This window comes from Phaseolus vulgaris, chromosome 3, assembly GCF_000499845.2.
Source record: "Phaseolus vulgaris cultivar G19833 chromosome 3, P. vulgaris v2.0, whole genome shotgun sequence".
NCBI lineage: Eukaryota > Viridiplantae > Streptophyta > Magnoliopsida > Fabales > Fabaceae > Phaseolus > Phaseolus vulgaris.
Genome location: NC_023757.2, coordinates 2,705,513 through 2,728,049, shown reverse-complemented (window position 1 = coordinate 2,728,049; position 22,537 = coordinate 2,705,513). Strand labels below are relative to the sequence as shown.

General features: G+C 34.0%; 1 protein-coding gene across 1 annotated transcript; it reads right to left on the bottom strand.

The window, feature by feature from the left end:
- Positions 1–74: 74 nt before the first annotated feature.
- On the bottom strand, positions 75–21,462 carry LOC137806248 (methionine aminopeptidase 1B, chloroplastic). The gene is made up of 10 exons (XM_068606252.1): positions 21,232–21,462; positions 21,054–21,135; positions 18,985–19,222; positions 11,247–11,408; positions 11,113–11,154; positions 9,733–9,804; positions 9,450–9,529; positions 5,626–5,723; positions 3,678–3,725; positions 75–478 (listed from the first exon to the last, which is right to left on the bottom strand). The coding sequence occupies exons 1-10, from the start codon at positions 21,365–21,367 to the stop codon at positions 333–335; spliced, it is 1,104 nt and encodes a 367-aa protein (XP_068462353.1). The 5' UTR covers positions 21,368–21,462; the 3' UTR covers positions 75–332.
- Between the last annotated feature and the right edge of the window lie 1,075 nt (positions 21,463–22,537).

The window sequence follows — 22,537 nt, the reverse complement described above, 5'->3', positions numbered from 1 at the left end:
ACTTCATATGAAAACTCAGCTAAACTCTTTCCGATAACTTCCAAACATAAAATTAAACAGTTGGTAGCGAACAGTTATCTGAGAAAGAGAGAACTCTGAATGCATCGTGTCACAACTTCGTACTTAATGTGTGTCTCTAAACTGGTGCCATCATAGAAGAAAACTTATGCACTAGAGAATTTGATATTGCAGCTTTGCAAGGCAATTTTTAGTTGCCTGAGCATAATCTTCCAGAAGTAAATTGATTTCAAGGCACATATTTACAATCTAGACACAAACTCTACTCACATTACATAACATGGTGAATGCAAATCAAAAGCACAATTACCGTATCAACATGTAGTCAAAATTTCGGCTCCAGTCTTAGTTATCAAAATCGTATGCTCGAACTGTGCAGCTGGACTGCCATCAGCTGTTAACGTTGTCCAGTTGTCTGGCCATGTAATAGAATCAATGCTTCCCATAGAAAGAATCGGCTCTGAAATTTAAGTAGAGTTCATAAGGGATCAAAAACTTTCAAGACTAAACTAAACACCCAGCTTGATCAATACAGAGAAAACCGAAGATATAAGGTTGGTTTAATGGTAAAAGTGAATGGAGGAAGGGACAGGTTCTAGGTTTGAATTCCCCAACTAACAAATACTAACGTATTAACAATTGGAAAAAAAAAGAAAGAATGCAAAGCAAACCACAGAAATCCAGAATCAGCATGAAAATAAAATAAATGACAAATGATTTTATTTTCATTTGAACACAAGATGTACAGATGAGAAGGTCACATATAATAATAAGGAAGCTTAGCGCAAACACAATTGTCATCGCATCTGCATTGGCTTAGTTTTCATAATGGAATTTCAAGATCTGTGATACATTCTGGAACGGAAGGTGGCGGATATGAACTATAAAGGCATCACAACCTTATACAAGGACAATTTTAATTCTAAATTATGATGTAGCATTTTTTATTACCATGAATCTCAACAAAATGCTATAGCACCCACAGGTAGACAGAAAAAGGAATGACTGAGTGGAAACTTTTCACGTTTTTATTCCTAGTGAAAATAGAAAAAGGAAACAAAAGCATTTCTTAAAACCAAACACGTTCCTACTACTTCTTTCTATCAAGGGAAATTTCCCTCATATGTCTTATTCCAAAACAATGACTCAATTGAAATTATTACATAGATTATGACAGGATGACCACCTACCGTACCAATTACTCCTAATATTCCAGACATGCCACAAAATAATATGTGATGTAATCTATGAAGCTGGATACTTCAAAATGACTAATATAACGGTGTAGTACCCAGGTTCGACACCGATACACCCAGATACATATCTTAGAAAGTATCCAATTTTTTGGACCTCAAAATTAATACAGGATACGGACTTGATTATTATAAGGGAGCAGACTCCAATAAAGCTTAAGTCATTTTCTATTCTTTTAAATAAAAAATTTAATATTTTAAATTAAAAATGTTAAATTCATGAAACAAATAGCAAACATGCCATATCCTCTCTGGTTGAGTTATGTACTCCTTCCAAAACAAAAATACAGGACCTCTTCACTTTATTCTTCCTCTCCCTACCCATTTATTTAGCCTTTAAACTTTGTTCATGGGTAAAATCTGCATATTTTATATTCATATATAATCTTTTATTAATGTATCATGGATGTATCATATTAAAATAAAGAAAAAGAAAAAATAGGATAAATTCCCTTGTGTATATTGGAGATATAGGGTTATGTTTATATAGAGAAAAACATACAAAAAAAATATGGGTTAAACCCATTACATAAGTAAAAAAATCTAATAATATCTCATAATATCTAACACCTACTAATAGAAAATGGACTTTAAACTTAACTCAACTCTACTAAACTAGCTTAGTTTATAAAGTGAGGTCTGTAGTGACGGTAGTCAGTGTGGGATCTCCAATACCTATGATTCCAGTGAGTGCAGTAACGGAGGTGTGGTTCTCCAAAGTCACAATGTTTCTCTTACAAGTCTCTCTGGTTGTAATGTCTCTTCATCCTACTAATCATCTTCCACTTCCACCATGTGAAACTCAATTTTCTTGTGAATTAAGCTATGCTCATGTGTGAAGGGTTAATCACAAACACAGCATAGGCCCTTAACCTTTCTTTCATTCATATAAGCAGGTATTAAATTTCTGCTCACCTTCCCCCTTTTGGGAATCCACCTGTGATTCCATAGTATAAACAGGTTTGTTGGATAGTAAGGGTTTAGAATTACCCTTTAGAGGATTAGGCTTAGCTATACCACCACTTTGATTTGCTGATTCATAAAGTTTGCCATGTGAAAATACCATCATTATAGCAGTAGGAACGTTCTCACTAACATTTGGATATCATTCTTTAATTGCCTAATGTTACGAAGTGGACTTTAAACCTAACTCAACCCCATAAAACCGGCTCATAGGATTGAGGTTTGCACCCACTTATATACAATGAAAGGCTCTAATCTCTAGTCGATGTGGGATCTCCAACACACCCCCCTCACGCCGAGACTACCAACTCGTGCGTGGACTTTAAGCCTAACTCAACCCCATAAAACCGGCTCATAGGGTTGAGGTTTGCACCCACTTATATACAATGAAAGGCTCTAATCTCTAGTCGATGTGGGATCTCCAACACCTAAAAAAATAGCTAAGAACATAATCTGTTAGTAGATCCATATTGATAGATTATGGCATCAAGTTCTTCATGATATATGGTAAGAATAGAATATTGCCTCAAATTCATCAATTCAACCATGGGATCTTCACAAACCTTCCCAAATCCGTCTTTTACAATTTAGCATATGCAGTCCAAGTCGGCCAATTATCGTTTTTTATAGATTTTGCAAATGCATGATGTCATTGCATTGCATTGCCTTCAAAATGCACCACTGCTAACCGCACTTTGAATTCCTCAAGAGTTAGGTCAATTGTGAAATACATTTTGCACTAATGAATCCACTTATTTACATTTTCACCATTAAATCTAGGGAAATCGGTTCTAGCCAACCTGGTACCACAAGCATAAGGAGCACGGGATTGATAACGATGCACACTAGAACCAAAATCTTGATGAGATGATCCTGATCATCCTCCAAATTGTGATGCCTTTCTCGATCGTCATGATTTTGCTACACCAATTAAGTTAATGCCTCATTCAGTGAATCATGCAATGTCTTTTACATCATACCTGCGAGTTCCACCATCTTTGTTTTGATTTTCTCATAAAGGCAACTTTCCAATCTTTCTTCTACCTCACATAAAGCTGCTTGAGATCAGGTAAATTCTACCATGGCTGAAAGAAGCGTGCCAAAGGAACAAGACTACTAATACCAGTTGAAACGGCAGCTAATAGAACACAGGATACTAGGTACTAATGAGATCTAAGAATCTCAAATTGCACAAAGATCTAAAATAGAAAGAACCTTGAGACTTTCATGATATTGAAGAAATACAAAGAAGGAGAATCACAATTGTCTATCAAAAGTGAGAAGTGCCTTACATCATACCCATGCTAACTATTTAGAGTTAGTTAAATAGTAGTGAGTAGATGTCAGCTAACTAATTTGGTTATAATTACTTGACAAACTACTAAAATTGCTACTCTAACTGTTATCACCTCAGATTCTTGGCACAATTAAGAATTCACTTACCAATTGTAAAGGTTTCACCTTCAACCATGCGACCTCGCTTTTCATTTCCTGTAAAGAAATGGCATAAAATTAAAAATCTGTTAGGACAAATAGTATCAAGGAAAACAAGAGGGAACAGTGAAGGGCAGGTCTATGTTGTGTGAAGTTGCATAAATGGTTTTTATGACACCCGTATTCACTTTGTAAGCTTGAAATGTGGACAATTCTCTGGCCAACACTTTTAAAATTAAATGTCTTCTGAGGGTAGCATTGTAGCAAGGACCAAAGGCACATGGAAGGTTTTAATATGTAACATATTGTACGAACAATTCCTCACATAATTCTTAGTAAGGATGACAGGTAAGTTAGCCCCATCCAATAGGTGAATTTGATTGCCTATACCAAGTATTTTAAATCACAACCTACTTCCACTGTAATCAATCATAAACAGGTAAAAAATGAAGTTAATATTAAACACAACCAATCACTGATTAATCAACATTTCAGCTCTTTCAAAGAACATAAAAGTTAATTAGTTTTGGATGAATGCTCAGCTATTGTGCAGAGTTAAAATGAAAGACATTTCAAATTTTAACATTATTATTTTGGACAAGAAAGCAACTGAGTTACAATGAAAAACAAGGGTCACACAAAAAATCTAATTAAAGTATCAAAACCAAATCATATTTTAAAAATCCAAATAATGTAACGTGGTTTTTAAACCTAAGACATTTTCTTCAACCAGATTTAAATTTGGATTCACAAGAAAGAAAAAGGTTCAAAATGCAGGTTTAGAAATAAATTTAAAACTGGTTTTGAACCAAAAACAGTCTAAAACCAGTTCAAAACTGGTTCAAACTGATTTGGGTTTTAAACTGATGATGAACAAATTTGCCAAAAATATCAATTTGATTTGGAGGGAAAAACAGATTTGGTTTTCCAAAATAAACCATACTTCCTAGTTTGGTTCGATTTTTCATAACATTTAAATACAGTTTTTAATTTTTTTTACTACTTTTAAAAGTAAGTTTTTTAGTCCTCCATATTAAAAATATTTTTGTAGTTCCCCAGTTTAAAAGTGGGTTTTTAAGTCTTCCATGTTTGAACTAATTCATTTTCATTTTCAAGGTTAACATTAATGAAATTTGTTGTCGTTACAAACATGTGTTTAATTTGAGAAAACAACTTTAACAATATTAGAAATATTCTTCTCTTTCTCATGAATAGAGTTTTGACTTATGTTTTTATTTTGAGATTAAGGTATACTGGTCATAACTAGAACGTATGAATACAATGTTTCCTTTTGCTTCGTTAGATTTAAGGGTTTAAAACCATGATCAAATTTATCATATTATTTGTAAATACTTCAACTATGTAAGGAAATAAAGAATTATTTTATTGATAACAATCATACCAATTACATTCCCATAGTCTCTATTTGTAATAATCAAATCCTTTAAAATAAGGAAATAAAAATATGCTAAGATTAATATGAAGATTCTGAAGATATTTTTTCCTAACTACCATGGAGATATTGAGAATATTTTTATCCTAATATTATGCTATTTACAACAACAATTTATCTAAAGAACTGTTAGAAAACATATTGTTAGTCACTCAAACATATTTATACAATATAAAAAGTTTGACATAGATGTTATGGATCAATTTCTTTTTTAATTTTCTATCCTAATGAAACAAAAGTGTCACATTCAATATAGAACTAGAAATGTTAATTCACTTTTTTTTTAATTTGAGACTTAAAAAAATACTTTTAAATTGGTGAACTAAAATAAAACTTGACCTATTAAAAGCATTTTAAAAAAAATTAGGGAATATAAAAAGAATTTTTACATATTTTAGCCAACCAAGAAATAAATATGTAGTTTAATGCAGAGTTATTTTAGCCAGTCATTCTTATTGGAAATCAAGACTATGAAGAAATTATGCAAGTTAATTGGTCACTTACGATTGTGTATGATAATTGGTTCTGAATGGAACACTCTTCCAACACCATGTCCAACAAAACGCTCCACTACACCGAAGCCATATTTTTCAGCATGCTCACTGAGAAATGTTTCAAAAGAAAAGAAAATGCTTAAAAAAATATATATTGAAGATTGAATCATCAATTAATACACAATAATTGTATTCAGAAACTACAAATAAGAAAATGCGTAATTAACAACTTTAACTCAAATGAAAGTAGAAAACTCAAAAGGGTGTGTGCACGTATGTGTGAAAATTGGTGATACTTCAATTCACTCCCCGTCTTTAATACTAAGGGAAATTGTTTTTGTACATGTCCCAGACCATATGCTTAAATGTCAAAGTTTTGTAGGAGACTCAACATTCTCGATAAGTTTGAGCAAGTTTGCTCGAGCTTACTCAAAAATGAGTTTGCAAATGAGTTAAGCCATTTCAATGGTGTAGGAATATAAACCCTTATGAGTTTGCGAGTTGACTCATGATTTTGATTATCATATATATGGGTGTAAATATTGCACATTTATTGTACATTAAATATGGATTGATTGGATAGTAAATATAGATTTGTTTGTAAAAAATCCCTAAAATTAAAGGATTGGGATTAGGAGTTTAATTGGTATATTTAATTTAGAGTCTTTATATATCCTGAGATTTACTTCCTTCATTTCAGAAGATTTATTTCCTTTAATTATGATTTCGTTTTTCCATTAAATACCAATGTATTGTTTCTTTTTTACATAAAGAAAAGTAATTCCATGACTACTGCTTACAGCCTACACATTTATCCACACGGTATCAAAGCTCTAGGTTTTTCCAGGAGCCCTAGTATCTGTTTTTATCACTTGCAGCCTTCATTGCCATTTTGTCTTCAATAGGGTGCAACCTTAATTACTGCAATTTCATTGTAACAGCCTTTATTGTTGTTTTCTCTTCTTTGGAAAATCACCCATTAGACAGCCAGTTGTTGTTTTGCATCTCCGTGATGTCTGATCCAAAATCAACAAAGGGAGGATTCAATATTGAGGAGATAAAAAGACTAAAAGACCTACTGGGAACAATTGAGAAACCCTTTGAATGTACTACTTTCTCAGATAATGTTTCTTGTATGAGTGTCTCATATAGTGCTAACTCTTGGATTGTGGATTCAAGAGCTATGGATCATATGACATACTTACCTCAACTCTTTCATTCTTATAGCCCATCTCCAAGCACTAGAAAAATTATTGTTGCCCATGGCTCTTTAGTAAAAGTTGCAGGATATGGTGGTATCTAATTTATCTTCCAAACTTATTCTTAAAAATGTTCTACATGTCCCAAAACTTAATCTCCATCAAAAAACTACGTATGACCTCAATTGCTTTGCAATGTTTTCCCCATCTTTGTGTGTTTTACAGGAGGAGCAGTTCTCAGGGAGGAGGATTGGACATGCTAAGGAAAGAAATGAACTTTACTCCCTAGAACCGTGTCAACAATCAAAAGCTGACCAACCCATGTCTCTACTCGGTGTATCAAATAAAGACACCCTTTGCTTATACCACTATCGCTTAGGACATCCATCACTTTTTGTTTTAAAAATCTAGATACCTCAAAAGTGCATTGTGAGGCTTGTATATCTCCATTGATGTCACCTTCAATTGAAACAAAAGATTGTGATGACCACCTTGAACCCTTTGTTTTGTCATATGCTCCAACTGAAGCCTCCAAAAGTGAACCTACAACTGAGCAAATTAATTTTGGGGCAGAATTAGAAACTAAAATTGATACCATCAATGATGCTACTAAACTGCAACCAGAAAATACTGGAACAGTTAGAGATTCAACCCCAAGAGTACCTATAATTTTTCCAAGATTCAGCGATGTATAAACAAGTAAAGAGCATTCCAAATATGTTGCAAGTCCATGAATGCAATCCAAGTTTTGAACCTAAAACTAAAGACAGTTGAACCACTCTCAGCTCTCCAAATGACCCTGATCTGTCAATAGCCATTAGAAGAGGTACTAGAAGCTGTACAAAACAATCTCTCTATCCTTTATCAAATTATGTTTCTCGGAATAGATTATCGACTATGGTTCATTGTTATTTTGAATTTTGTTGTTCTCTCTAACATTGTTACTAAAGCTTTGACAAAGAAAGAATGGACAGATGCCATGAAAGCGGAGATGGATTCATGGGAAAAGAACAGTACTCGGGAAATTGTTGACAAACACAAAGAGAAGAATATTGTTCATTGCAAAAGAATATTGACAGTAAAATATAAGGCTGATGGGTCCATTGAAAGGTACAAAGTGAGGTTGGTCACTGAGGGATATTGTAAGGATTCTTTTGTCCTTATCTGCCCACTTTGATTGGAAACTTTAACAATATGATATGATGTTAAAACTGCTTTTGCTCCATGCAGATCTATAAGAAGAAATCTACATGAATATTCCACCTGGGTTTGAGAGAGACAGAACAAATAAAGTGTGCACACTACGAAAGGCTCTTTCAGGACTGGAACAGTCCCCTAGAGCTTGGTTTGGAAGATTCACAAAATTTATGAAGGGATTTGACTACAAACAAAGTCAACGAAAAGAGGGGGTAACAGTACTTCTAGTTTATGTTGATAAACTATAGTGATTGGAAATGATGAAAAAAATGGGTGATTTGCTAGTAGAAACTGGGAAAATAGGATGCAGACCAATGTCAACTCTAATCGATTGTAATCACAAGTTATGTAAGGCTGAGGAGGAACTAGCAGTAGACAAAAATATGTATCAGATATTGGGTTGACAATTAATCTATTTGTCTCACACATGGCTAGACATTGCTCATTCAGTGAGTGTCAAGTTAGATTATGCATGAAATGAACCAAAGGAACCTCATCTTCAAGCTACTTATAGAATTCTACATTACTTTTGAAGGGCAGCCCTCGAAAGAGAATACTATTTAAAAGAAATGGGAGACTATCTCTTGAAGCCTACACTAACGCAGATTATGCAGGTATAGGTTTTCTTGTTGATAGAAGATCAATAAATGGATACTGTACTTTCCTAGGTGGGAACCTAATGACATGGAGAAGCAAAAAACAGAATTTGGTGGCAAGATCATCCACTAAATCAGAATTCAGGTCCATGGCACAAGGGCTATGTGAGTTATTATGGCTAAAAATTATCTTAGATGACTTGAAGATTTATTTGGAGGAACCCATGAAACTCTACTGTGATAATAAGTCAGCAATAGACATTGCGCATCATCCCATTCAGCATGATAAAACAAAACATATACAAATAGATAGACACTTCGTTAAGGAAAAAATAGAAGTTTTAGTATGCATGTCATACATTCCGTCCAAGCAACAGGTGGTTGATATGCTGACAAAAGTGACTGAATACCTCATACTTCCATAATCTTATAACCAAGCTCGGAATGAAGAACATTTGTTCCCCATCCTGAGAAGGGGAGGGGGTGTTTAAATATGGGTGTAAACATCGCACACTTACTCTACAATAAATACAGATTGATTGGATAATAAATATAGATTTGTTTGTAAGAAATCCCTAAAACTAAGGGATTGGGATTGGGATTAGGAGTTTTTTTGGTAGATTTGCTCCAAATTCAGAGTCTTTATGTCTGGAGATTTATTTCCTTTATTCCAGGAGATTTATTTCCTTTTATTAGGATTTCATTTTTCCATTAAATATCAATGTATTGTTTCCTTTTTCTATTAAGAAAAGTAATTCCATAATTATTGCTTACTACCTTCAAATTTTTTCACCTCATGCCTGTAGGTGCTTTTTTCCAGTATGATGCAATAAATAATTTACCTGATTTTCTTTCCAATTCTCCTAAAAAGAGCGCCATCCTTGCATGCAGCTATTCCTTTCTCCAAACACTCTTCAGTTACCTTCCAACAGATAAAGGATCTACTCAACGAAAAATCTAAATAAATTAACTGAAATTGCTTAATGAGTAAAATTCTGTTGATGAAAATATCAAACAGATTAAGAAAGTGATATTTGGTCAACAGAGTGTTGCCTATACTATCACAATCAAATCAATCATACAGCGAAGTTTATTTTCTCCCTTAATCAACTGATAATTATTTACCTTGACAAGATTTTTCAGTTCATCACTGACTTCCCCACAAAAAAATGTCTTTGATGTGTCTCCATGATATCCCTATAGCATATAGAAGGGTATTAATTTCATTTAATCATATAAGGGCATTAATTACATTAATCATTAACACTAAAAGCAGTAAACATCATAGAAACAATATAGGTAACCCACATCCAAAATCCAATAAAATAGACCACAGCTAATCTGTTTGACATAAAAACGGAAACAACTGTACTGAACATTATAAAATAATTTCACAAAATAAAATTTAATGACAGCCTAAAATATCATGAGAAATTACAATCACGAATGACATGCACATAATCTTTTAAAGAAACATGGTAAGAAATTCCTACTCCCTCAGTTTCTACTTGGCTTTTTAACCACATTATAAACAAAGGTGTAAATTAAACTAACAATGATACATGCGTATTAGGGGTACCTGCAATCAAAAAATGAAAATAACAGAATTGAGAGAAAGAAAGCCAAGTTTCCAGAGAGCAGAGCTCTCTCTGGCAAGAGAGGAATCTGTATGCTCCAAATATCCACACTTGAAAAGGGTGCTATGAGAGGAAAAAGATCTTTATTGAACTGATTCAACGTAAATCAATACAAGAGGACATATATATAGAGAACTCTACCCCCAAGAGTAATGATTACAATGATTTCTAGTATCTTAGAGTAAAACACTATATAACCACAATATCTCGTGGCAACTCAACAAAATATTTTCTCCTCACTCAACATCCACTAATGGATCCCCCAGGATGATCTCAACATTTTCCCAAAGGGAAAAGACCAACCCCACTCCCCTCTAATAGAATCAACCATTCTCCAAATACTCCTTCTCTACTGAAACAGAAATACACCTAAACAGAGCCACTAAACAATCAATCCTACTTTTTATTCTTAGGTTTACAACTATGGACCTGAGTGGGATATCAATTCCCTGCCCAACAGAATTAGCCTTGTCCTCAAGGCTGAAACCTGGAAACTTGGGGCAAATGGTTGCTGCAGAACGCCAAATGGCTATCTCAACAAATCAGATTCAACAATGTCAAGACGATGCAGTGTCATTCTTGTACTCATACGTTAATGGGCAAGCTTCTCTCAGGAAAAGCACTAATGATACAACGTGTATCAGAGGCACTTGCAATCAGATAGTGAAAATTAAAAAATTGAGAGAAAGGAAAGCAAGTTTCCAGAGAGCAGAGCTCTCCCAAGCAAGAGAGGAATCTCTTTGCTCCAAATATCCACTATGGGAGGATGAAGCTGTAATTTGTAATACAGCTCCAAATAATTGTATCAATAACAGACATAACTCCTATACTTACACCTAAATAAAATTTTAGAAAGAGAGAAACATACATCCAGGTAGACTGTCACATCAATGTTAATAATATCACCATTCTGCAAAAAAGAGACCATTGTCATTAGTTATGAGAAGAATGAATGCAAAAGGTAAAGTTAGAAATAATAATAATAATATAGGCTTGCAAAACCTGTAACTGCCGAGAGTCAGGTATTCCATGGCACATGCACTCATTAACAGATGTACACACACTTTTCGGAAATCCACCATAGCCAAGGGGTGAGGGATAAGCACCAGCATCAATTATCATCTGGTGTACTTCTTTATCAATCTCATTAGTTGTTATGGAAGGCTGACAATTTAAACCAACATTAAGTTAGATAGCTGTTCAAAATAGATGATCGTACCAATTACCAAACCCAAAATGTAAAATGTTGGACTATAAATAAAATTTCAAGAATGTTGTGGACATAAAGGTCCAACTATTATAGTTTTAAATAAGCTATAAACATTCACCATCAAAAATTGTTCTTTAATTGACCAAACTTCTCACATTGTTTCTGGTGCATATAAGGTAATGGTGCATCTTAGTGATAAAAGGAGTCCAAAGTCTTCTTACTTCCCTCAACAAACGAAGTAAATGTACTGTCAATTTCCCAAGTTTGTAGCATGTAAGGTCATTGCTACTTCACCTCGGTTGTCACATATAAGATGCATTTAGGAATTATCTTCAAATTTAAGCTCTTTAAGGAGTTGGTTTTAACCATATGAGCTCACAAGTGACAAATGTCATGGCCCTGTATTCGGCTCTTGCACTTAATCTAGCCACAATATTTTGTTTCTTGTTCTTCCACAATATTAAATTACCTCCAACAAGATCATCGTATCTTGAAGTGGAGCATCTATTGCTTGGTGACTCTACCTAGTCAACATCAAAATACTCAATAGTTTGAGTATTTCCCTTATCTTCATAAATGACGCCTTTTCCAAGAGCATTCTTAATACACTTCAAGATTCATACGACCGCATCCTAGTGGTCTTGACCAAGAGAGCATAAAAATTAACTTACTATATTCACTGCAAAGGCGATGTCAGGTCGAGCTCCAATGAGATAATTTAATACCAACTAAACCTTCAGTATCTCAGGATCAAAATATAGTTCTCTTTGGTCAAGTAAGGGTTTAACACTCGAATCCATTGGTGTGTTCACGGACATAGAATTTAACATCCATGTTTCTTCTAAAGTTTCCAAAGCCTATTTTCGTTGAAATATGATCAAATTACCCTTGGACTGGGCCTTTTCTATATCAAGGAAAATACCTAAGTGTCCAAGATCATTGGTCTGGAACTTTTGAGCAAGATATAGTTTTAGTTCGACAATACTCTCCTTATTATTGTCGAAGATAATAGTGTCATTGACATATACAATGAGATTGATACATCCTTCGAAAGAACCACAATAAAACAAAGAATGATCAACATCAATTTTTATCATTCCAAATTGTTGGATGACAATCCAAAAATGCCCAAACCATGCATAGGGTGATTACTTGAGGCCATGTAGGAACCTACATAAACGACATACCAGATCATACAACTCCCCCCTAAGCAAAAAATCAAGGAGATTGCTCCATGTATACTTCCTCATCAAGATCATCATGTAGAAATGTATTCTTGATGTCAAGATGAAACAAAGTTGAGTGGTGAATAGCTACAATGCAAAAGAGAAATCAAATAGATGTAGTTTTTGGAATAAGAGAAAAAGGGTCAATACAATTTGTACAACCACTAACACCAATTAATTTGTGGCTGGAAAAGGAAATAGCTCCCAAGTACCACTACTTTGAAGGGCACACTCCCATAATTTATCGTTTTCCATCACTCTGGATGAGATAAAGCTTCATTTAGAGAATTAGACAGGAATAGAAGATAACGAGGACAAACAAATATAGTGTATGGTAGAAAGTCGATGATAATTGAGGTTAGTATAGTGGAAAGAAAGGTTACAATAGAAATCAACCTTTTGGAATCAATAGGCCAATCATTTGTAGAGAAGACTAGATTCAATACAGGAGATAGTGTCGGGGAAGGATTAGGCATGGCCTCCACTATATCATTATTTGTTGAAGATAGGTCCCATGGAATTTCAATAGGTCGTGAACGATGTTGATATGAAGGGATGTTAAAGAAGCATCCCAAGTTACGGTAGAGTCATATGGTTGTGACGAAGGAAGACTGATAGTGATAGAAAAGTGACTACATATGTCGTCATTATAAGGAATAGGTGTATAATATAGAATAGAATCAAAGCAATAGACATTAATAGACACAATACTGATTAAGATCTAGAGAGAAACATCAATACCCACTTTTAGAATAACTATATCCCACAAAGACACGTTTTATAGACCCAAGAGGAAGTTTATCTTGACCATGCAGGATGTAATGTACAAAACATGTGGTACCAAAAATACATGGAGAAAGACTATATAAATGGGAATGTTGAAAAAGAACAAAGTGGAATCATTAAGGGCATCCGATTAATGAAATAATATGTTGTTAGGACAACCTCCCCCAAAAAATGGTGAGGAAGATAACTACAAAATGTGCCCAAATAGTTCCAATAAGATGTCTTTGCATTCAACTACTCCATTTTGTTAAGGGGTATGAGTACACAAAATTTGAAGAAGAATACCATTGAATGCCATTAACGGTTGGAATTGGTGAGACAAATATTTATGGGCATTGTCATGACAAAAAGCATGTATGGATATACCAAATTGGGTTTTGATTTCATTTTAAAAAGTTTGAAATATAGAAAACAATTATGGTCGATTCTACATCAACCAAATCCAAGTACATTTAGAATAATTATCAATAAAGTTAAGAAAAATTAAAAAACCAAAAAGTGTAATAGTATAAGAAGGACCCCAAAAATCAAAAAGAACTAAAGAAAAAGGAGCACTCATTAAGACTACCAAGAAAGATTGACACCATCCTTTTGTCAACCCGAGATGTCCTATTGCACATGAATCATCAAAGAGGAGATCATTGATGCACATACTGATGGTGATGGAGAGAGATAGTAAAGGTCACGTGACGCACATGCGACAACAATCGTCCTGCTTAATATCTAATCTTATAAGTTAACATTATATGTGGTGAAAGTGAAAATAATAACATGGGATTGGGTCATTTAGGTGACAAACAATATATTAAAAGGGCAGTTAGTGACATAAAGAACAAAATCAACAATAAGTATGAAAGGGTTAGGTAGTATCAATGCCAAAGCTTGTGCTTGTGAACCATTGGCAGTAGTTATAAATGACAAAATGGTAGTAGTAAAGGAAGGGAAAAGTGAATGATACAAATATATGATCGGTTGCACTAGAGTTAATGACCTAAGGACCAAAAGGAGATTGAGAGTGACAAGAAGGCAAATTACTAGTGTGTGCCACCAAAACAGCATTACTATTAGATTGGCGTGCCTCACATAATTTCATAAAGTCTTCATATGTAGTTGAAGTCATACAAGGTAGATCAACTGGTAGTGCAGGACCAACAGGTGACTCAATAGTAAATGTTTGGGGCTATATTGGATGAGAGAGAGGGTTTCCCATGTAGGTTCCAACACCTATCAATGGAATGTCCAATGTAGTAGCAATGTTCTCATTTCGGATGGTTTTTAGAATTACCAGAGTAAAGGTGTCCAAAGTTATTACTTTGTGATGCAAAGGCAATATGTTCCCCTATACACAAAGTATGTGTCTTTGTGCTTATTTTTTGAGGAATACGAAGGAACACAAGTGATGTGAAAAGACATTTTTTTCTTGAAATCTGGAAAAAAAAGTAATAAAATAATAAAGGAAAAATAGATCGAAACACCAAACAAACTCTGACAAAGCCACCACGATAGGTTTAGGGGTGCACAGGGGAGGAGGCAAGGGTGCAAGTTAGTTTGTCGTTAGTTGTGGCTTGAATGAGAGAGCAAATGAGCATGAATGGATGGTTCACATTGGCATTTAGATGATTCGGATGGTTCACAATGCAACATGATCCCAACTATGTGTTCATTGGAGAAAATATTGGTCCCTGAAAGTGGCACTAAAACAATCCACTTCAACAAGGCCAACACGGTTTTGAAAAAGGTTCTAGATACCACGTTAAACTATAGGAAAGAGAGACACTAAGCTCAAACTATGGATGCTTTATGTCTATTGAGAAAACGAAACCAACACAAATTAATAAAAGGTATTTGATATCTTCTAATAATATGATACAGGGATAAAAATGTTCCAAATGATAAATATTCTTGACTATAGAGGATTTACTCCATATTCCTATAACTATAACAGTATTTATTAGATCCGTACAAAGAAAACAAATTATTTGAAATAAGAAACTCTAAATGATATTTTGATTATGTCATGGTTAATGTGAAAAACAAGGAAATCCCAAGAAGGGATGGTTGAATTGTGATTTAATTAATTTTGAAAACTTTTCACAAATATCGTCTAACTGACAATATTCAAACGATGATTTAGTTCGTGAAGCAATCAAACTATAACTCTTTCATTTGATGTATCTTATCAAATGTAACTTGCTAACTTCTCTAAATCATTTGTCATAAATTCTTATTGACTCTAACTATTGATCAAACTTGTTATTATTTTGTCTAATAGACATACCTAATACAAGTTTGACCTAAGATGATTTGTTGAAAAATATTGATTTAAAAAGACATTTTCATAAACATTGTTCAACATGTTCCATCTAATAAAACATAAACGAGTTTCCTCATATCTTAAAACAAATGTTATCAGACGAACATATTTAAAAACTTATTTCATTTTAAGCCCTTTCAATCCAAATGGTCACATCATAGACTTCGTAACTCAACTGAATCAATTGACCAATATGTTTTCATGTTTACTTTAACAAAGTGATTAGATCATAGTTTTTGCGTCTAACCATGTTCCTGTGTGCAGATTTTAAAATAACATAAGAAAAAAACCTTTGACAAATATATGTTTTGAAAGTACTCTCGCAATAACTATCCTTCTTGGGTTAGTGCGATGATAATAACATGTAGTGTAAGGAAATAAGGAGGAAAGACATGTAAACAATAATTTATATTGATTTGTATGTCGCACAGACTACATCCAATTCTTGACCCACTAATCAAGTTCAACTAGGCAGACTAATGCTGCAAAAGTACACTAGAGTATTCTTTGGGCTCGTAGCCACTCCTAGCTAATCCCATAAGTATTCTTGACACAAGTCACTCCTACCACAATTGAGTATTCTTTGAGCTCGTAGACACTTTTGGCTAACCCGTTGAGTATTCTTTCCTCGAGCCACTCTTTAGCTAACACTGAGTATTCTTAACTCCAACCACTCCTGACTTAATGAGTATTCTTTCGGATCGCAATCACTCTTGGTTGACCTCGTTAAGAAGTATTCTTTCCCAGGCTACTCTTGGCTTAATGAGTATTCTATGTTCTTTAGCCACTCCTGGCTAACATATAAGGATTGAATGCTTGGATGATCACTTGATCATATTGTCTGACTATTGGAGAGTTATAGCGTCTCTCAAACAAATACACAATTCAAACTTTCTCTCCTAGTACAGATCATCTTGCTCTCTAGAAGTGTAGCGTCCTTCGACGTATACAATGGACAAGCTCTCTCTCCTAGGTAGTTGGAAACACACTCTCAGTGTTTTCCATGACGTTCTTTTGGATCCTAGTACTTTAAAAGTGTTTCTATTTTGAGTTTGAGAATCCTTCTACGAAGCAGTGAGGTGTGCTCTATCATCTAATCACCATTTTGGTATGGTTCAACCTCTTCTCTTTTAACTTAGAGGAGTGCTCTTAATTTGAGCAACGATTTGGCATAGTATCTCCCTAACTCTTACTTTTCTTCTGGATGGAAAGATTTAAATAGACTTTCGAAGAAGGTAGCCTTAAGAGGTCGTTTATAGTCATTGAACAACTTTAGCTTCTATACATGTTCGCTTTGCATCTGACAAGCTTTAATGTGATTGTTGTGTTTAATGCAGCTTTGATTTGTGCTCCTTTTTCTTTGCATCATCTTTGATAACTAACAATGCTTATCACCCTGGATAGCAAAGCCTTTTGCACCAAATCATGGTTAAGTGCATACATACAGGGCAAATAGCTGAGTCAAAGTTGAAAGGCTCTTTGTGTTAGGAGGTTGATGAAGAAAACAGCTTTAGCTCGTGTCGCAAGTGATCTTCAATATTTGTTTTATAATTAATCTTGAACAAATCTCTTTGACATACGGACATTCTCTGCAAACATATAATAAGCATATGGATATTTATTGAACTACGAGGTTAGCTTAGTCTATGCGGATTGTCTGATGTTTAGTACGTGTTTCATTTGTTCTTATGTGTGCTTTATCAAACTTAAGAATAGACTGCACAATGTTATATTGTCTGTCAGACAAAACACTTACGTCTTACATAATTTGTTGTTTTTATAAAACTATCGTCTAACAAACAAAGTACGTCATGTTTTATACTTGGTAGGTTGTTTTTAAACACAAATTAAAATCTTGGGATGTTGGACTTTTGCATTATCAGTTAATTAAAAATTAGTTGAGAAGAATGTAGAGGAAGATCACTTGAGTAACTTGATGATATTCCATCCGATGATTAGGGGATTATGAAAAATGTTGAAGGAGACAATTAAAATGTAGGCTTAAATAATTCTCCAAATTCAAAATGGAGATGATGAACACTTGGTTGAAGGTCAAACCCAAAGTGGAGAGCAAGATGATGATCTTTTTGCAATCCCACCTCTAGAGGAGGAGGATGTTCTTATTGATGTGCTTCGTGAAGGAGATGGAGCTAATGAAGATCCCTTGAGTTTTGGTTTGAATTTGAAAGATTTATATCATATGTTTAAGTTTAGGCTTAGCCATCTAGGTGTTCTTTGTCTTGGACTAGGTAGTTGGTATTTGATAATTTTGTATTTTGTTTAGGCTACTTAGACATAAGTAATTGGGTATTTAAATTTTGTTTGTCACTCATGAGTTATGACTTGGTTAACATGCTTTTTTTCCTATGGTTTATGATGAACATAAGTTTGATTAAGTATTTTCAAGTGTGACCGTGTCCTTTAATCTGTTTAATTATTTATATTATTTGTATAAGTACATATCTCATATTTATGTAGGAGTAGGATCTGTGATTTGTATTACAATCCCAAGATTTGCGATGTTGTGAGCCCTCAAAATCCCAACTATAATCTCAATTTTGACTTAACCAGAATCCCAAGCTCCAAAACTTCTTCATTCTACTATAAATAGAAAAATGAAACAAAATGTGGATCTCTGAAATACTTATCAGTTTACAAGAATTAATTGGTTTACAAAATAACCCTTGAAGAGATCTCTGAAAACTCATTTTCATGATGAATGATTCACTTGCCTAAAGCAGGTTAAATTTGTAGTAATAGTAGTCATTCTACACTGACCACCATTCAAACTTCCATCATCTTTAAACTGCTAGTCACCATTTTCCACCCATGACCTACCACCAAGTTAACCAAAACATATGCCACCAAATTCACCCATTCCTCTTTCACACTAACTAGCCAACTATCCCTATTAACCAAAAGCTATGATTAATTGGATATCAATTGCAACACAAGGAGAAAAAAGTACTTATGATGATCAGCACTAGTGTCTATGTGTAAGAAGAAAAACCACAGCCAATGACCCTCATCAAATCTAATAAAGTGAATGCTAACACATGGTAAAGGTACCATACAAAGAAATTTGTCTAAAAAAGCTCAAATATAAGAGAATAATTAATTAACAATGACCACTATCTTGCAAGAGAAAGCAAACACAAGATAAATAAATGACATCGGAAGTATGCTTGAAGAAGGAAACTTTACCCTAACCAAAGTTCCTGCATGGTTTAAGACACGTGCTGCAAGCTCACATGCAGCCCTCATTTTAGCTATACCTTCAGAATCATGAATTTGATGCTCACTTGCAATTTCTGGAAGTATATTTGAACCAACATAAGGAGGCCTTAGTATATGATCAGGGACAGGGAGACCTGGAGATACTCGCCCCCGCCTTAATGGAGGCCTTTTCTTGAACTTTGTCACAACTCGAAGTTCACGCTCTCTTCATATGACCAAACAATGAGTAAGAATCTAGAGTAAAGTTGTATCAACTTTTTTTCTACTTCTAAATAGAAATAAACCCTTTTACTGTAATCAGAGAGCACAGGCAAGAGTAAAGAAGTTCAAAAACTTAGGTTCATAACAAAAACACTTTTATAATGCTTAGCAAAGAAGAAAGGGAGGAAAGGATAAATAGATCATTTGATATCTATCCCTTATATTCTAAGACCTAAATGATAGAACACTTAATAGACATGAAGTAGAAAATGATAAAAAAAACAAGGGAAAAAATGTATATCTCTCAAATTTTTTTAAAAAAGATATCTAAACAATTTTATTTCTCATGTACAGCATACCACGTAATTACAATTCAACATACGATACATAAAATACAAATTCTGATTATCAAATACCTCTATACAGGAGAAGTTCTATTTCAAGAATTTAACTACCCAAATATACACCATGGAATAACTCAACATCCAGTACATACACAACAGATAATGGAAGTTCATTAGCTTGGGCTAAACAGCAAAACCCATAGGTTTAAACTCAACCCAACCAACAGAAGGTGGGTTGATTCTATTCATCGGTAGGATAAAAAAGTTATCCGGCAGAGAATGATATAGAATTGGAACTTCCACAACCAACATTATTTTGTTATTTTTGTAACCATGTGTTTCTCCCAAGTTTTGTGTCCAGACAATTAAAAGTGTAGCTATTTTGGTTGTGTTGAGAAAGCGACAATAGACAGAAATGAGAAATTACAGAAGCATCATTTAGCCACCATGATGCTAAGAATCAGACAGAATGCTTAAAGAATGAGAAGATTGTTTAAAATTAAACAAAGAATTCAATGAATATCTATGATGACACTGAGTTCAGCTGGGTTGTGTTACCTATTGCTTATGGCTTTTGGTACGCATAATTTCACCTTTAGTTCCTTGGAAACTTAGACTTTATTTAACACATTATGTTAGTGTTGGGGAAAAATCTCCCCTTCACACATAATGAGGATCAAAGGTACGAGACACAAAAACCACACAAAAAAATGTAGCGAAAGATATGAATTTACACAGCTCGGCATCTAATGCCTATGTCCATGGAACTGTCTCAAATAAATTTCATTATACTTCAACACATTACAAGTTTTCTAGACAACCATGAGAAACCCCATTACTAGACCACCAATCTCTCTCACGTAAGGTGGTAACCCCCTCTCTCTCAATTCGCTGTATCTTCTCTTTTCATATGATCCCTTTATATATAGTGAAGGTTCAACACTTCCTTCACATATAAGACTTAGTGGACTTTAATTATCCTACCTCTTCATTTACATCTTATTGTGATAGTGGATTCACCAAGAATCTAGAAACATACATCTTGGCTTTCCACTTTTTAATTTCATTAATGCTTGCAAATTTGGATTGATTTTTCCAATAAATTTTTATGTCTATTTTAGTTGTCCAGCTTTCAAAAGGATTTTCAATTTCATTTATAATAAATAGAATATAATTAAACTGTTATAGAGACTCACGTTGCTGACCCCTATTAAGCCGACACTCAAACATGCACATAATCAATCAAATTTTAAATAACATTTTGGAATTTTCAGTCACCACGTCAGGATGCGACTGTAGACTCAATCCGTCACACACTACCGCAACAACAATGTAAACTTAGAACACCAAACAAGAATTAAAAACTTTGCACCCTCTCATGCTCTAATCCAGATCATTACCTTACATATTGAACTGATACTTTCAAATTCAATCCGCTAAAATACTACAAAAACAATAACATAACTCCACCTCGGTGTGGAATAATGTTACCTTTTGATATTCATTGCCTCCTCCAGCCCCGAAACCTTCTTCGCAAAAACCACGCACTGCTTTCTCGAGAGTGATTGGTTCCCTGCAACACACCGCAAAAGCATTCGAATAAGCTAGTTTTCGGTTAATAGTTCATTTATCTATGGCTCTGAAGAAATAAGGATGAATATTGACGAACCACGAAGGGAAGAAGCGGGCGAGAGAGTAAGCGGAGAGCCAATAAAAGATGACGAAGACGGCAAGGTTTCGCCATGAAAGGGTATTATTGGGAATTTTGGAAATGCGTTGCGAGCTAGAGGAGCAGTGAGCGCCATATTCGAAGCAGAGGACTGTGTGTGAGGTTTGGTTAGAGGATAACGAAATTCAAATCTTCAGGAGTTTTTTAGGTTTTAGAATGTTTTTGTTCCCCGTAAATTATTTTTATTTTTGTAAATTTTATATATCTTAATTTTGTTCTTTTTAGTTTTTTTCTACGTATTAAATAATAAAATATTCCTTAACGTGTCACAAAGTTTATTCAAGAGAGGGTTCCATCTTTCTTATAAGATTAACTTCTTTTCTAGTTTGTTAAAGATTGAAAACAAACTTATGGAGCAAAGAAAATTTAGTATACTTTTAGCACTTGCAATGGTTTATTTTTAAAAATTTAGGTTTGAAGAATATAGTGGTTGTATTCTTTTTTTCTGGTCATCAAGTAGCTTTGAACTTAATTGAATGTTTTATTCTTCTTCTAATATCATCTCTCGAGCAAGAAGTTGAGAAACATTAAATGTGTTTCATGTAACCTTAATTGATCCTCTCTTTTTCACATAGCATCCTTAATAGTTGTAGTACTTATCTTTCTTGGTAACAAAAACTTTGCTCCAAACTATGATAAGAGTACATATTGTATTGGACAAATGGTTGGGTCAGGGTTGAAATGCATTTGTGTCAAGATAGTTTGTAAGCAGTGTAACTTTAGCTCAAATTTCAAAAGATTTTGATGTTGACTTGTCTTAAGCGTGGATTATCTTGGTAACGAGTAGTGAAGACATTCTCTACAATACATACTAAGCTACGAGAATATTCTTTATCTTTAAGTTAGCTTTAAGATTTGTTTGCACTTATTGTGTAATGTTCATCAACACCTTTAAGAGGAAGTGGAAAATTTGTAGAGTGTTCAAGTTTGTCAGACGAAGCACTTGCACTTGCATGATAAGCTTTTTTCCTTCAATGTCGGTCAAATGCAACTATATCATGGTTAATGGTTTGTTGGTTTAAGCACTTAATCAAAATCATTAAGGTTGTTGCAATTTGCTATAACACATCTAGTATTAGTCTTAGTCTTCTAATGGTTCTTTGCAAGACATGTATTACATTTGTTTTAGACTTGAAGTAACTTAGTTTATTCACGCTTAACAATCTCGTTAGATATACCAAAAGTTTGTATTATTTTTTATTATTAAAATCTTGAGTGACTTGTTGGTAAATATGTAGACTTGCAT